The sequence below is a fragment of the Perissodus microlepis genome, chromosome 16, assembly GCF_051167445.1.
Source record: "Perissodus microlepis isolate ML-2025 ecotype Zambia chromosome 16, ASM5116744v1, whole genome shotgun sequence".
Classification (NCBI taxonomy): domain Eukaryota; kingdom Metazoa; phylum Chordata; class Actinopteri; order Cichliformes; family Cichlidae; genus Perissodus; species Perissodus microlepis.
The window spans coordinates 34180872-34197139 of NC_140476.1; the positions used below are offsets into that span (position 1 = coordinate 34180872).

General features: G+C 39.4%; 2 protein-coding genes across 2 annotated transcripts; one reads left to right on the forward strand and one right to left on the reverse strand.

Moving 5' to 3' along the window:
• The first annotated feature begins 567 nt into the window (after positions 1 to 567).
• On the forward strand, positions 568 to 1738 carry LOC146371286 (trace amine-associated receptor 13c-like). The gene is made up of 2 exons (XM_084907817.1): positions 568 to 743; positions 922 to 1738. Exons 1-2 carry the CDS (start codon positions 568 to 570, stop codon positions 1736 to 1738), a joined length of 993 nt encoding a protein of 330 aa, XP_084763943.1.
• Positions 1739 to 7929: 6191 nt separating this feature from the next.
• Positions 7930 to 9100, reverse strand: LOC146371287 (trace amine-associated receptor 13c-like). The gene is made up of 2 exons (XM_084907819.1): positions 8925 to 9100; positions 7930 to 8746 (listed from the first exon to the last, which is right to left on the reverse strand). Exons 1-2 carry the CDS (start codon positions 9098 to 9100, stop codon positions 7930 to 7932), a joined length of 993 nt encoding a protein of 330 aa, XP_084763945.1.
• Between the last annotated feature and the right edge of the window lie 7168 nt (positions 9101 to 16268).

Below are 16268 nucleotides of genomic sequence, written 5' to 3' on the forward strand. Positions count from 1 at the left end.
GAGCTGGGTAAGATTGTCGTCCTACTGGACAAATCCAACGGTGGCTAATCAGTCTGAAGGACAACCGGTCCTGAATGGAGAAAGGAGGTTGCAAAATATCCAAAGTGGAATAGGAGTTAGCCGCAGCATGTGCCTTAAGGTAGACCTTAAAGCGAACATGGAACCCACTCAGTTTGCCCCGCTTCCTATAGCGCCTCTTAGGCAGGCAAGGTAGAGGCAGAGGATGTGCACCAGTGGAAGGGTAAATAAATGACAAAGTAGCATCTCCTAAGTTCCAGCAAGGGTGCGGCTGATAGTAATGGGTCGAAGACTTCGGGGTTTTGAGGTCGAAGAACAGGGTTGGCCGATTGTAGGTAATGCATGCAATCTATCAAGTACATGAACTTCACTGGAAAAAGTTTAAAAACCTCAATACACAATGAAACTATGCAGGATTTGACATAGTTGTAAACATACTGAAAGAAAACTGCCACCAGTGGGCAAGAGGGAGGAGCAATGTGAGCAAAGAAAATAAATCAGGTACCGAACAAAGAGCTTCAGGCAGAAAGCTGGAACCTCCTTTTTCTAATGATGAAAACCTTTGAAGAAACTGAACTCTGCTTTCCACAACTCCTCAACTCCTCCTGCAGGAAAACCATGCGTCCTTACACATTTTCTATCCTTATTTATATTACCCTGTCCTCCATTTCTTTGCTCACTGTGACTCTTAATCTGCTGGTCATCATCTCCATCTCACATTTCAAGTAATAATTTTGTTAGACATATGCAGAAAGTAAGATTTTATGGCTAAAAGATGAAAATGATATGATATCCTATCTGAGTGAGTCTGAGCTAAATGCTTTTTCCTTTTATCTGTATAAAATTGTACTTGTTGCTACAAATAATAATAATAATAACTGTGTCGCTGTCTTTTGTCTTCAGGAAGCTGCACACCCCCACCAATCTCCTCCTCCTATCTTTGGCTTTCTCTGATTGCCTGGTGGGTCTCCTGATTTTATTTCAAATTATGATTATAGATGGTTGCTGGTTTCTTGGTGAATTCATGTGTAGTATGTATTTTCTCTTGGACTACATTATTACCTCTGCGTCAATAGGAACCATGGTTCTCATATCAATTGACCGTTATGTGGCTATTTGTTACCCCCTCCATTACTCTACCAAAGTCACCCCAAAAAGAACAAAAGCATGTGTTTATCTGTGTTGGATATGTTCTTCAGTCTTCCACTGTCTTGTGCTAAAAGACAACCTGGTGCAACCTGGCAGGTATAATTCCTGCTATGGGGAGTGTGTGGTTGTTGTTGGCCATGCTTTTGGAGTTGCAGATCTATTGCTGTCCATTATTGGTCCTGTCACTGTGATTGTAGTTCTTTATCTAAACGTATTTGTTGTGGCTATGACTCAAGCTCGTGCCCTGCGGTCACATATTGCAGCTCTGACACACAAGGGGTCAGTAAGTACAAATGTTAAGAAATCTGAAATGAAAGCAGTAAGGACCATCAGTGTTCTTATCATTGTGTTTCTAATATGTCTCTGCCCATACTTTGGTGTCACACTCTCAGGTCAAGATGCCATGCTCAGTGCTTCATCTGTTGCATTTGTAATGTGTTTGTTCTATTTAAACTCCTGTCTAAACCCTCTAATTTATGCTTTATTTTACCCCTGGTTCAGAAAATCTGTTAAACAAATTGTTACACTTAAAATATTGAAGTCTGGCTCCTGTGACACCAATATCATGTAAACAGAATGAAAGACTGAGAATGAAAGCCCCATTGTTTTTTTGTTGTTGTTTTTTTATGTTTTCTATTACAAAATGTTACTAACAGAGAAGTAACACCCATAAGTAAAGGACAGAAACCCGTGTGGCTCAGAGATGGGGAAGAAAAGACTGTAATAACTCTACTGACGGACTTCATTTCTGAAATATTTTGACTGATACAAATATTATTCATGTCAATGGCAACCAACATCAGTATATGTATTAGACTGCTAGTAGCATTATAGGAACTATATTTTAGTTTCAGAGTTTCTCCTTTATCGTCAGTATGTTACTCAATTTCATACAAAGGAGACATGTCAATGGAAACAGCACTCTTGTCATGCATGTACACAAATAGACAGCGTGTACACATTGCTCCTTCCCATTAGTGATGGGTCGTTCGCGAACGAAATGGCTCTTAGAGCCGACTCTTTGAAGTGAACGACGCGAGCCGGATCCTTATTAGGAGCCGTGAGGTTTTGTTTTTTCTTTCTCTCACCCTCTCTCTCGCCCTTTTTTCCGCTAAACTCCACACGCGCGGCCTGTACTTTGCGCTGGGCAGAGGGGGGAGGGGCGTTAGTTACACTCGCAGTAGCACAGGAACAGAGCCAGAGAGAAAAAGAGCAAGGGACAACAATGTCACATTAGAAAGATATAGTAATCAGCCACTATTTTCAGTTGAAGATGATAAAGGATTCAGAAATCATGCAGGCCCATATGACAGAGAATGTGCATTTTCTTTTTGTTTTAATATTTCAATTTATATTTAATTGTGTTGTGGTTTGCAGTGTTTTGTGTTGTTTCACGTTAAATTTGTTTAAAAGGAAAAAGCTGAAAATTTAAATAGTTAAAAGTTTAAAATGTAAATAGTTGTTTTTTGTATTATATGATTTATTACATTTTATGTGGAGTGAATAAATAAAGTATATTCATGGTGGCCCTTAGAGACAAAGCACGTACAAACTCCAAATCACGTACAAACTCCAAAATGTGTAAAAACTCAGAAGCACGTACAAACTCCAAAACACGTAAAAACTCAGAAGCACGTACAAAAGACAACAGAAGTGCTCCAGGATGCTAGGGCGCAGTGTTGAGCTTTTGTTACCTAGTGGCTACACAAGCCAGGAAGTATCAACAACCGGATTAGGTGTGTGGTAGTAACAGGTAAATGAACTTTTTTTTAAATTATTTGAATAAATAAAATATGAGTGCTTGTCTATAAATACACAAACAATACACACATGCTTTCAATTGTGTAATTTAAGTGATCTGGGTAGCTCTGTTTTGGAAGTTCAGTTAACGCTAGAAATGTGTTTTGGAGTTTGTACGTGCTTTTTGGAGTTTGTATATGCTTTAGAGTTTGTACGTGCTTTGTCTCTAGGGGCCATATATAAACATATATAAATAAAACCACTTTTTTTACATTAGTAATTCCTTTTGTGCATAATTTTATATTATTGCTAATGATAAATTAATTAAAGCAACAAAACAACCTGAAGAGCCGGTTCTTTTTAGTGAGCCGAGCCGAAAGAGCCGGCTCTCTAAAAAGAGCCGGAAATCCCATCACTACTCTCCATCCTTGTCTGTTGTGTTCTTTCATGTGTCTCAGCAGAGAGCAGGGATGTAAGCTGCAGTTTCTGAGAAACAGCAGCATTCAGTATGAATATAGCTTTATAGCTGGAAATGAAGACAAAAAAAAGTAATGTGCCTACATTAAAAATACTCTAATGTGATAAGATAACCAGTTTATACAAAAGTCTGCAGCAAAAGAAGTGAAGAGGAGGAGGAGGAAAATTATAATTACCAGTTAATAATATAAACCTGACGTTCCTAAACACCCAGATGACTCCCTGCCCTAATGAAGACAGACATACAATCTTTCTTTTAACTTTTAACATATGAACACAAAACCAGCAAGATGAAGCAAAGATGAAAACCAGCCTAGAGAAGCTGCAAAGCGATCACCACAATGGTTCTACTTTAAAAAACACAAGCTCGAAGAAGCCTCAAGCTTGACTGCACATCACTGTCTTTGTTACCTATTCAGGGTCTGGCTGCTGGGCAGGGGTCTGCATTGACTCACTGCACTGACTGATTTTTGGCTAGATTTGCATTAGCATACTGTCTCTGTAGATGGTTCAAGGTTCAAGGTTCTTTATTTGTCACATGCATAGTTATACAAGTATAACACACAGTGAAATGTAACCTGACTCGCTCCTCGACATGTGCAAAAAAAAAAAAGGGGGGGGGGGGGGGGTAGAGGAAGAACATTATATATATAGTATATACATTAGGTGAATGTGCAGTAGTAGCAGCAGTAGCAGCAAGCAGGTGAATGGTTACAAAGAGCTGAAGTTCTATCAGCAGGATAATGTAATTGTTTCTACCCTATACAGAGTTTGCATCATGCACTTGTTTTTTGTTCAATAAAAGCAAAAGTAAGGTCCATATTGCCACTCATCAGCAGTTATAGACAAGTGCACTATTTTACTCGACACACACACACACACACACTGAAATCAGTGGATTGGAGCACAACTGCGCCGAAAGACAACGGCATGTTTGTTTGATTTATTTTTATTTTTATTAGGCCAGTGTACAGACAACTAAAGAACCTCTGGAATGTGAGTAATGACATAATTGTAATTTTAATGGAATTAAGCACAGTAATGTGTTACATTACTACATTACTAAAAAAATGCAATGTGATTACATTAACAATACTTTGTAACATGTTACACCCAACACTGGTTATGGCTAAGATCTTTAGCATTAGTTAATATAAATTGGAGCTCGGAAAGAAAAGCGTCTGGACTTCTTTAAGTTGTTTGAAGACATTCCACCTCTCATCCGAGAAGATTCTTCAGTTCAGAACTGAACTGACGAGAAGCTTCTTCAGTTCAGAACTGAAGAAGCTTCTCGGATGAGAGGTGAAACGTCTTCAAACAACTTAAAGAAGTCCAGACGCTTTTCTTTGTGAGCTCCTTTGACTACGATGACCTGGATGACTGAGAACATTCACAGACTTAATGTAAATTGTGTTATTATTCAGTATAGTCCAAGGAGCTATGTGGTTGCAGTGCTACCGGGATTTAAAAATAGTTACGCAAAACAGAGCATGCCCACTCCAACCGGCTTTAAAGGGTTAAATTGCTGCTTCGAAATAAAGTCAGCCTTCTGGAGTTTAATTACCTGGATTACCGAGCATCAAAAAAATATGATGGAATGACGGAAATATACTAAATATTAAGGGAAAATGTTTTTGTATACCTGAACCAGTCATTTTGAACCAGCGTTCTTAGTTTTTTTTTAAAAAAATTTTAAATTTTGTTCATTATTTATCCCATGGTCCCTAGGTAGTTCAGTTTAGTTTTTTAGATTTCCCATCGTGTCTTTACACCCTGTGTCCCCCTCGGTGTATCTGTGAGAAATCCTTTCTGTTCATCCTTGATATTTATAATTGAGTGATCTGTATATATTAGTGCTATTTCTTAAATGTGTAAAATCTGTAACATAATGTATTGTTTGGAGTTTAGTCTGTTACTGTTACTATTTTTACCATTTCTTCTTGGAGCAACTGTGACCCACATAATTTCCTTAGGGATTAATAAAGTATTCTGATTCTGATTCTACACCTTAGACCTACACCTTAGTTCACAGATATGCTTTGTCTAGGGTTTATTTCTGGGATTTCACACAACCCAGAATTCAAATCATGAATACATAATGGGCTTGGATTTACAACATTAGAAATTAAATATGCTATATTTGGAAGCAGCCACCCCCTCCCTTTTCGACAGGTTGTGTGTGAGACTTTAAATCATCAAACTGTAAATCATAAATTTTAAATTGTTATTGATCCCTTTACCCCTAGTCCTAAAGTGTATATTTATTTTCTTACTCTTCATATATTTATTGTTTGTTTACTTGCACTGCTGTAAATGAAGCCTTGTCGTCTCGTCTCTCTATATATTGTACTGTATATAGCGGAGATGACAAAGTTTACTTTGACTTCAGCACAGCAGCGAGCAGGCGCACCGAGGGCTCTCGCGCTCACTTTTTGCCTATAGAATTTCGAAAAAACATTGGTGATAAATTCTTTATCATAATGTCTGGTGTTTTCATGTTTATTGGTTTGTTTTTATTTTGTTTTATTTTGTGAGTTGGCTATTAGATGCCGCTCCAGCCAGCCAGAGAATCCCCTGCCACCCCGTCCTTTCCTCCCTGTGCCACAAGCAGAAGTCGCACCTCGCAAACGGAGGGCACCCTTACTCCCAGCAAATGGCTATAAGAACACCAATCAGTGCCTATGCCATCCCCAAAATGCACTGGCATGATGTCGAGGCAGCATGAGTACGAGCAACTTTTTTTTGCTGATGCCCGTGATGCCGCCCCCTACCACGATGCCGCCCTGGGCAACTGCCCGTGTCGCCTCTATCAAAAACCACTACTGCTCTGTGTACTTCCTGTTTGACCCTAGAACTGAAGAAGCTTCTCGGATGAGAGGTGGAATGTCTTCAAACAACTTAAAGAAGTCCAGACGCTTTTCTTTCCGAGCTCCAATTTATATTAACTAATGCTAAAGATCTTAGCCATAACCAGTGTTGGATGTAACATGGTACAAAGTATTGTTAATGTAATCACATTGCATTTTTTTAGTAATGTAGTAATGTAACACATTACTGTGCTTAATTCCATTAAAATTACAATTATGTCATTACTCACATTCCAGAGGTTCTTTAGTTGTCTGTACACTGGCCTAATAAAATAAAAATAAATCAAACAAACATGCCGTTGTCTTTCGGCGCAGTTGTGCTCCAATCCACTGATTTCAGTGTGTGTGTGTGTGTGTGTCGAGTAAAATAGTGCACTTGTCTATAACTGCTGATGAGTGGCAATATGGACCTTACTTTTGCTTTTATTGAACAAAAAAACAAGTGCATGATGCAAACTCTGTATAGGGCAGAAACAATTACATTATCCTGCTGATAGAACTTCAGCTCTTTGTAACCATTCACCTGCTTGCTGCTACTGCTGCTACTACTGCACATTCACCTAATGTATATACTATATATATAATGTTCTTCCTCTACCCCCCCCCCCCCCCCTTTTTTTTTGCACATGTCGAGGAGCGAGTCAGGTTACATTTCACTGTGTGTTATACTTGTATAACTATGCATGTGACAAATAAAGAACCTTGAACCTTGAACCATCTACAGAGACAGTATGCTAATGCAAATCTAGCCAAAAATCAGTCAGTGCAGTGAGTCAATGCAGACCCCTGCCCAGCAGCCAGACCCTGAACAGGTAACAAAGACAGTGATGTGCAGTCAAGCTTGAGGCTTCTTCGAGCTTGTGTTTTTTAAAGTAGAACCATTGTGGTGATCGCTTTGCAGCTTCTCTAGGCTGGTTTTCATCTTTGCTTCATCTTGCTGGTTTTGTGTTCATATGTTAAAAGTTAAAAGAAAGATTGTATGTCTGTCTTCATTAGGGCAGGGAGTCATCTGGGTGTTTAGGAACGTCAGGTTTATATTATTAACTGGTAATTATAATTTTCCTCCTCCTCCTCTTCACTTCTTTTGCTGCAGACTTTTGTATAAACTGGTTATCTTATCACATTAGAGTATTTTTAATGTAGGCACATTACTTTTTTTTGTCTTCATTTCCAGCTATAAAGCTATATTCATACTGAATGCTGCTGTTTCTCAGAAACTGCAGCTTACATCCCTTCTCTCTGCTGAGACACATGAAAGAACACAACAGACAAGGATGGAGAGGAGCAATGTGTACACGCTGTCTATTTGTGTACATGCATGACAAGAGTGCTGTTTCCATTGACATGTCTCCTTTGTATGAAATTGAGTAACATACTGACGATAAAGGAGAAACTCTGAAACTAAAATATAGTTCCTATAATGCTACTAGCAGTCTAATACATATACTGATGTTGGTTGCCATTGACATGAATAATATTTGTATCAGTCAAAATATTTCAGAAATGAAGTCCGTCAGTAGAGTTATTACAGTCTTTTCTTCCCCATCTCTGAGCCACACGGGTTTCTGTCCTTTACTTATGGGTGTTACTTCTCTGTTAGTAACATTTTGTAATAGAAAACATAAAAAAACAACAACAAAAAAACAATGGGGCTTTCATTCTCAGTCTTTCATTCTGTTTACATGATATTGGTGTCACAGGAGCCAGACTTCAATATTTTAAGTGTAACAATTTGTTTAACAGATTTTCTGAACCAGGGGTAAAATAAAGCATAAATTAGAGGGTTTAGACAGGAGTTTAAATAGAACAAACACATTACAAATGCAACAGATGAAGCACTGAGCATGGCATCTTGACCTGAGAGTGTGACACCAAAGTATGGGCAGAGACATATTAGAAACACAATGATAAGAACACTGATGGTCCTTACTGCTTTCATTTCAGATTTCTTAACATTTGTACTTACTGACCCCTTGTGTGTCAGAGCTGCAATATGTGACCGCAGGGCACGAGCTTGAGTCATAGCCACAACAAATACGTTTAGATAAAGAACTACAATCACAATGACAGGACCAATAAAGGACAGCAATAGATCTGCAACTCCAAAAGCATGGCCAACAACAACCACACACTCCCCATAGCAGGAATTATACCTGCCAGGTTGCACCAGGTTGTCTTTTAGCATGAGACATTGGAAGACTGAAGAACATATCCAACACAGATAAACACATGCTTTTGTTCTTTTTGGGGTGACTTTGGTAGAGTAATGGAGGGGGTAACAAATAGCCACATAACGGTCAATTGATATGAGAACCATGGTTCCTATTGACGCAGAGGTAATAATGTAGTCCAAGAGAAAATACATACTACACATGAATTCACCAAGAAACCAGCAACCATCTATAATAATAATTTGAAATAAAATCAGGAGACCCACCAGGCAATCAGAGACAGCCAAAGAGAGGAGGAGGAGATTGGTGGGGGTGTGCAGCTTCCTGAAGACAAAAGACAGCGACACAGTTATTATTATTATTATTTGTAGCAACAAGTGCAATTTTATACAGATAAAAGGAAAAAGCATTTAGCTCAGACTCACTCAGATAGGATATCATATCATTTTCATCTTTTAGCCATAAAATCTTACTGTCTGCATATGTCTAACAAAATTATTACTTGAAATGTGAGATGGAGATGATGACCAGCAGATTAAGAGTCACAGTGAGCAAAGAAATGGAGGACAGGGTAATATAAATAAGGATAGAAAATGTATAAGGACGCATGGTTTTCCTGCAGGAGGAGTTGAGGAGTTGTGGAAAGCAGAGTTCAGTTTCTTCAAAGGTTTTCATCATTAGAAAAAGGAGGTTCCAGCTTTCTGCCTGAAGCTCTTTGTTCTGTACCTGATTTATTTTCTTTGCTCACATTGCTCCTCCCTCTTGCCCACTGGTGGCAGTTTTCTTTCAGTATGTTTACAACTATGTCAAATCCTGCATAGTTTCATTGTGTATTGAGGTTTTTAAACTTTTTCCAGTGAAGTTCATGTACTTGATAGATTGCATGCATTACCTACAATCGGCCAACCCTGTTCTTCGACCTCAAAACCCCGAAGTCTTCGACCCATTACTATCAGCCACACCCTTGCTGGAACTTAGGAGATGCTACTTTGTCATTTATTTACCCTTCCACTGGTGCACATCCTCTGCCTCTACCTTCCCTGCCTAAGAGGCGCTATAGGAAGCGGGGCAAACTGAGTGGGTTCCATGTTCGCTTTAAGGTCTACCTTAAGGCACATGCTGCGGCTAACTCCTATTCCACTTTGGATATTTTGCAACCTCCTTTCTCCATTCAGGACCGGTTGTCCTTCAGACTGATTAGCCACCGTTGGATTTGTCCAGTAGGACGACAATCTTACCCAGCTCACCCACTCGTTTGTTCGCCTGCTCGGACATGGATTGGGTCTCCCTAAATGATCTTTTTCTCACCTTGTGGTTGGATTCTTTGTTCCTGATGGAAGCTTGGATTCGCAGCATTCTTACACAGTGGGTGAGTGAACCGACACATTTAAAGGGCCACTCGTTGGACTTGGTCATTTCATATGCTCTGGATATCTGTATTAAGAGCAATGATAATGTTGGCATCTCTGACCATTTTTTGGTTGTGGTCGATGCTGAGTAAAATGCAATAGAACTGACTTCTGCGGGCCCTCATCGCCCTGTATGTATATTTAATTCTGAGACTGTGCCTTTTTTGATCCGGATAGCACGAACACTAAGTCTTTTACTCTGTGATCAATCCTTGTCCTGGAAGGTCAGATTTGGCTTCCTCAGATCTGTGTGAGCAATTTTTAAATCATTTTACAAGAAAAATTCTATCTCTTAAGCCTTCATTTTTACACCCCTCTGTGGTGAATCCGCTTCGTGCTAAAGTAGGAAGAGGTAGGAAGTAGTTCATTCTCCACCCTCAAGAGATTATTGGACAGGTGAGAAGTTCAAATTCTGGACGTGACATTTCTCCCATTATTAAGGATGGTTTTGATGTAATTGGGCCTTATATTCTACCTTTGATGAACCTATCATTAATGGTGGGCTGTGTCCCGACTGATCCGGCAAACTATAGACCAATCTCCAAACTCCCGTTCTTATCTAAAGTACTAGAGAAAATTGTGTTTTGCTGTGTGTCATGCTGTAGGCATTAAGGGTTCTGCCCTTAACGGGTTTAAATCCTATATCTCGGATCTTTTTCTGTCACAATGGGATGTTACTCATCCCATCCAAAACTGAGATTGCAGTGTTTGATAGGCATATCCCTCGGGACTAATTAGCCATTCTATTTGGCCCCCTTGCCAGCTTCTTCTCTGACACTGTAAGCAATCTCGGTGTGTTCCTGGACAGTTCATTTAAGCTTGTTAAACAAGTGTCCTCAGTAGTCAAATCTGGCTTTTTCAATTGCACAATCTCTAAAGCCAAACATTTTATACAGCACAATGACCTTGAAAAACGTATCCATGCTTTTGTGACTTCCAGATTAGAATACTGCAATTCCCTTTACTTTGGCCAATCCGTCCATCTCCATAGACTTTAGCTTGCTCAAAATGCTGCAGCTTGTCTCCTAACTGGAACTGGAAAATTTGCTTCCATTACTCCAGTTCTTGTTGACTTTGGCTACCCATCAAATATCGTATTGATTTTAAAATCTTGTTGCTTACTTTTAAAATTATAAATAACGTTGCGCCTAGCTATCTTGCTAACCTTCTTAGCTTGTATACTCCTCGTCGAGCCTTAACCCTCTGGGGTCAACGGACGCGCTGGTTCGTCAAAATCACAAGACCAATTTAAGACGACACAGCTACAAGATGCAGCGACTCAGAGTCTCCATTTCAACCTGGATCAAAAGTGCGGAATTCAAACTATATACCAGTTTTAATTGTGTTGATGGGCCACGTAATACCAGAGTTATGATAAAAAAAGATACACGCAATGTTTTATTCTGAACAAAACAGTGGTGTTTACAGCGGGAAGAATGGTAAAAACGGCGTTTTCTACAGACAGCGCTAGCAAACACTCTCCGCTTGTGAGTGAAAAAAGAAAAAACACCCCTTCCCTATTGGTGTTAAAGTTTACCTTGTCAGTCAATCAAAAACTGATATGGCAACATGTGGCACTTGGTTGTTTAGGGAGAAGGGGCAGTTTTAGGAGTGACACCCGCGACGGAAAGCAGGCAAGCGAAAGAAAGACAGAGAGCGAGTTTTCATATGTGAGACATTAGTGACGTTTAGCGTGTTTGGAGGCTAGAGTTAGTGTGTTGTGTAGTTATTGTTTTGTATTGTGTGTCAGTGTGGTGGGGCGTGGTCTGCGGTGCCGTGCAGGGTGGGCGGATGCACCTGCACCGCATCCTTAATCACGCCCGCCTAGTTAAAAACACGGGGACCCAGGGGTTTGTGGGTGTTGTGGTGAGATGTCAATAAAGATGGCTCTGAATGATACTCCGTGGTCCCGCCGTGCCTTATTCTCGCCACATTGGTGCCGAAACCCAGGAGGCAGCACGGCGGGTCCGTATCGGAGCCAGGGAATGGAGGAGCTGGCCCAGAGGGTGGCCAAAATGGCGGCCGCCCAGCGGGAGCAGGCGGCGGAGGTGCGTCGCCAGCAGGAAGAGCTGCAGGACCAGTCCGAGCGCCACCTGGAAAGGATTGGGGAGCTGGCGGCGCTGCTCTGGGCTTGGGCCACCACAATCAGTTATACTGCTGAATGTCACATTTGCTCCAAAAAAGCCGTCAAAGGCAAATTCCAGTGTAAACGCTGTCCCCACATGGAAAACTGGACTGACACACCTCCTGTTGTCAGACCTGCAGGGTTTAGGACTGTGCTGTTCTCCTCTGTATTATATTGGACACAAACTATTTTTTTGGACTGGCACAAATAATTTGTGTGCCTTCTTATTTGATGCAGCACACCTGATTGTTCAGTAAATAGTTTTAAATTGTTATATAAAAAACGCCTGAGGCCTTGGCTGCATTTTTAGGTAAATAGTACCATATAACTTTGTTGTTCGCAAAACTTGTGTATAATTTTTAGAAATGTACAATTTCTATTTGCATTTCAAGTTATGAAAATGATTCGTTAAACATGTTTTTTGAATTTTTTGTCTGGATTTAGATCAATTGTGCTAATATAGTATGCCAAAATGAAAAAATAACTCAAATTTCAGATATTTGAGGTTATGCTGAAAATAATGATACCAAACAAGGCAAGATAAACAGTTTTTAAAGGTGTAATATAGAGGCAAAATCAAAAGTAGTCAAAAACGGCCAATTATACCCTGGACCCCAGAGGGTTAAGATCATCTGGTCAATTATTCTTGGTCCAACCTAGGTCCCACCTGAAGACCAAGGGGGATTGTGCTGTTGTCTCAGCTGCACTGAACCTCTGGAATAGTCTTCCTGTTACTATTCGTGCCTTACTTGTGTAAAGTATTTTCCCAAAAGACAAGGACACAGGCAACAGGTAATACTGAACTAAATGTAAAACCTCAACCTTTTTTATTTTTACCTAAACCGTGTGCACAAACCTCTGGAGGGATCTAAATGCTAACGTAGAACCCAGTCAGGACGCCTGCTACTGCTGTTTGCTCGTTTTTTTTTTTTTATGGGAGATCATTTTCAGGCTTCAAGTAGCACCATTATACCAACATTTCACATTCTAGACATTGTTTTAGGTGTATTTGACCAAAAATTTGACTGAAAATTCACATGCAAGCTTTTTTTCAAGGCTGTGGTATTTGCCGCAAACAATACCTTTCAGCTAGCTAAAACAGAATATTATGCTATCACCGAGCAACATGGCTAATGCCTTTCACACAGCTTTGTCTCAACTCCAAAGAGCCACAGAAGTAAAAGCTAAAAATAATAATTGAAACAATCTTTGAAACATGACTTACCAAGCATGGCAAACAACTCAAATATGTAGAGCAAAATGTTCTGAAACGGCTTCACTTCAGCTTCGATTGGAGCCTATGGTGCTGGGGGCGGAGTCTGTGAATTTACTCTATTGGTGTCATAGCCCCTGTAGGAGTTCAGAGTTAAGAGGTCAAGAGTTAATGTTTCCATTGTAACACCTCCAGATTTGACATAGAAACACTCATTTTTAACACTCGATTTTAACTACTATCATTTTACACCTCAGAGTTACATTAAAAGAATGTGACTCTACTTAGAGTAAAATTAACTCTACTTTTGCAAGAAGACTACTAACACCAAAACATTTAACACTTTTGAATTTGCTGTGTACTTATTTAATTTATTTAATATCCCACTAGCTAGTGCCCTTATGTTATCTATTTTAACCTTTTTACATTTTAACCTTCTTACTACATTTTGACTTTTTACTGCATTATTGCTGATTTTTCTAGATATTATTTTATATTTATGAATTAACTCTATCTCTTACCTGTGGCCTGACATCTATTTTATTTAGCCTATACTCCTGGTTTAATTAGTGCTTCCCATCTGTTAGTATTAGTAGCTGTCACGGTTCTGGGTCGGTTCAACTCAGCATTTTGGAGTTGTTATGTTTTGGCTTTGAATAATGGATTATTCCTGTATACTGGTGGTGGTGGTGATGATTATGATGATGATAGATTATTATTAGAGTTCCATGTTTCTGGTTATGTGTGTTTCAGGATTTGTGTCTCATGTTTAGCATTTAGGTTCCATGTGTTATATTCAGTCTGTCTCTCAGTGTCAAGTCTGCGTCTTTGTGTAGTGAGGTCTTGTTTCCTGTTTTATTATGAAAGTCTGCGTTTCTTGTGAATGTGTTCAATTTTACCTCTTGTCTCGTCTCATTAATTGCTCCCAGCTGTGTCCACCACCTGTGTGTAATCTCCCTGTGTTTCTCTGAGTGTATTTAATGTTTAAATTAGTTGAAATAAGGGTTTTCAAATGTCAAGCAATATGTAAAAAAATAAAGTGAAAAGCACCTAAGTAAAACACTTTGTGACTGAAACCATTTCACTTTGTTCATTAGAAAAATTAAATCATTTATTTTTAATATAGGATGTTTACTAACAAATTTCTGTATATGAAATATTAGACATCGATTAAATATGAAGCACAAACCTGTTTTAAGTCAGCCTGAAAAAAGATTTAAAATGACATGCAATATATTAAGATTAAGACTCATTTTAGTTAAAGGTTCAGTAAAGCACACTGCAGAAAGCACTTTCTGACTGTGATCAGATCATTTTGTGCATTAGAATAAAGAAAGAGCTTATTCATAGCCATCACTGTTCATGCTAGTCTGTAACATCATCAATGATTTGGTAACTTCCTCAACAACAAACTAGAAGAGATAGACTCTAATTCTCTGGGAAACACTGTAAGGAGTGGAGTGACATTGTCCACCGGTGGGGAATGTTTGTGTTTTTATTCTGTTCTTATGTTGTGGAGATATTAATTTAAACAATTAAATATGTAGATACTTACGTTATTACATATATTCCCTGTGCAGGTACCTCTTTAACTTTAAATCAATTTTTTGGGTCTCTCTTTTTTCTTTTTTCTTGTTATTCTAAAAGAATTTTAATGTAAAAATCTACATGCTGCTAACAGAGAAATGCCAAACTGCATTTCATTGTTCTTGTAACAGTGACAATAAAGATTTATTCTATCCTATTCTGTGTAAATTTCAGTGTTTCAGTAAGAATGGTTGTTAATTTATTAACACATCTATCACACTGCTAAGACAAGCATTTTTTTTTACAGCTGTAGGCTGTAGATATAAATTAGGCTCCCATGTAAAACTAGCATATTACACATCTTCATTTAGTTTAGTTTAGTTAGTGATGGTTTTCAGAATTTGTGATGGATTCACATTCATTTAAATTAGAGAAACGAACACCTGATTTTGTCATGGTGTAACAGAGGATTAGAATACTAGCCCTGAAAATCTAAATGTAAAGCAACCTCTAGCACAGCGGTCCCCAACCTTTTTTGCGCCACGGACCGGTTTATGCCCGACAATATTTTCACGGACCGGCCTTTAGGGTGTCGCGGATAAATACAACAAAATAAAACTAGTACCGGTACCGAAAAAAGAAGATTTATTCATAACACATGTGAAAAGACCCAGGAAAACTGAGTTAATGATAAAAACGATAACAAAATAACGCTGAAAACCGATAAAAACCCTGAAAACCATACATTTCACACCTGAGCCTCAACTCTCGCGGCCCGGTACCAAACGACTCACGGACCGGTACCGGTCCGAGGCCCGGGGGTTGGGGACCGCTGCTCTAGCAGACATATTCAATTCAATTCAATTCAATTTTATTTATATAGCGCCAAATCACAACAAAAGTCGCCTCAAGGCGCTTCATAGATACAGAGAAAAACCCAACAATCATATGACCCCCTATGAGCAAGCACTTTGGCGACAGTGGGAAGGAAAAACTCCCTTTTAACAGGAAGAAACCTCCGGCAGAACCAGGCTCAGGGAGGGGCGGGGCCATCTGCTGCGACCGGTTGGGGTGAGAGAAGGAAGACAGGATAAAAGACATGCTGTGGAAGAGAGACAGAGGTTAATAACAGATATGATTCAATGCAGAGAGGTCTATTAATACATAGTGAGTGAGAAAGGTGACTGGAAAGGAAAAACTCAATGCATCATGGGAATCCCCCGGCAGCCTACGTCTATTGCAGCATAACTAAGGGAGGATTCAGGGTCACCTGGTCCAGCCCTAACTATATGCTTTAGCAAAAAGGAAAGTTTTAAGCCTAATCTTAAAAGTAGAGATAGTGTCTGTCTCCTGAATCCAAACTGGAAGCTGGTTCCACAGAAGAGGGGCCTGAAAACTGAAGGCTCTGCCTCCCATTCTACTTTTAAATACTCTAGGAACAACAAGTAGGCCTGCAGAGCGAGAGCGAAGTGCTCTAATAGGGTGATATGGTACTACAAGGTCATTAAGATAAGATGGGGCCTGATTATTTAAGACCTTGTATGTGAGGAGCAGGATTTTGAATTCAATTCT

Excerpts from the sequence above, each read along its gene's own strand:
- LOC146371286 (XM_084907817.1), top strand. The coding sequence starts at position 568 with ATGATGAAAACCTTTGAAGAAACTGAACTCTGCTTTCCACAACTCCTC. Across the intron at positions 744-921 it reads ATCTCCATCTCACATTTCAA|GAAGCTGCACACCCCCACCA; the intron begins GTAATAATTTTG and ends TTTTGTCTTCAG.
- LOC146371287 (XM_084907819.1), bottom strand. The coding sequence starts at position 9,100 with ATGATGAAAACCTTTGAAGAAACTGAACTCTGCTTTCCACAACTCCTC. Across the intron at positions 8,747-8,924 it reads ATCTCCATCTCACATTTCAA|GAAGCTGCACACCCCCACCA; the intron begins GTAATAATTTTG and ends TTTTGTCTTCAG.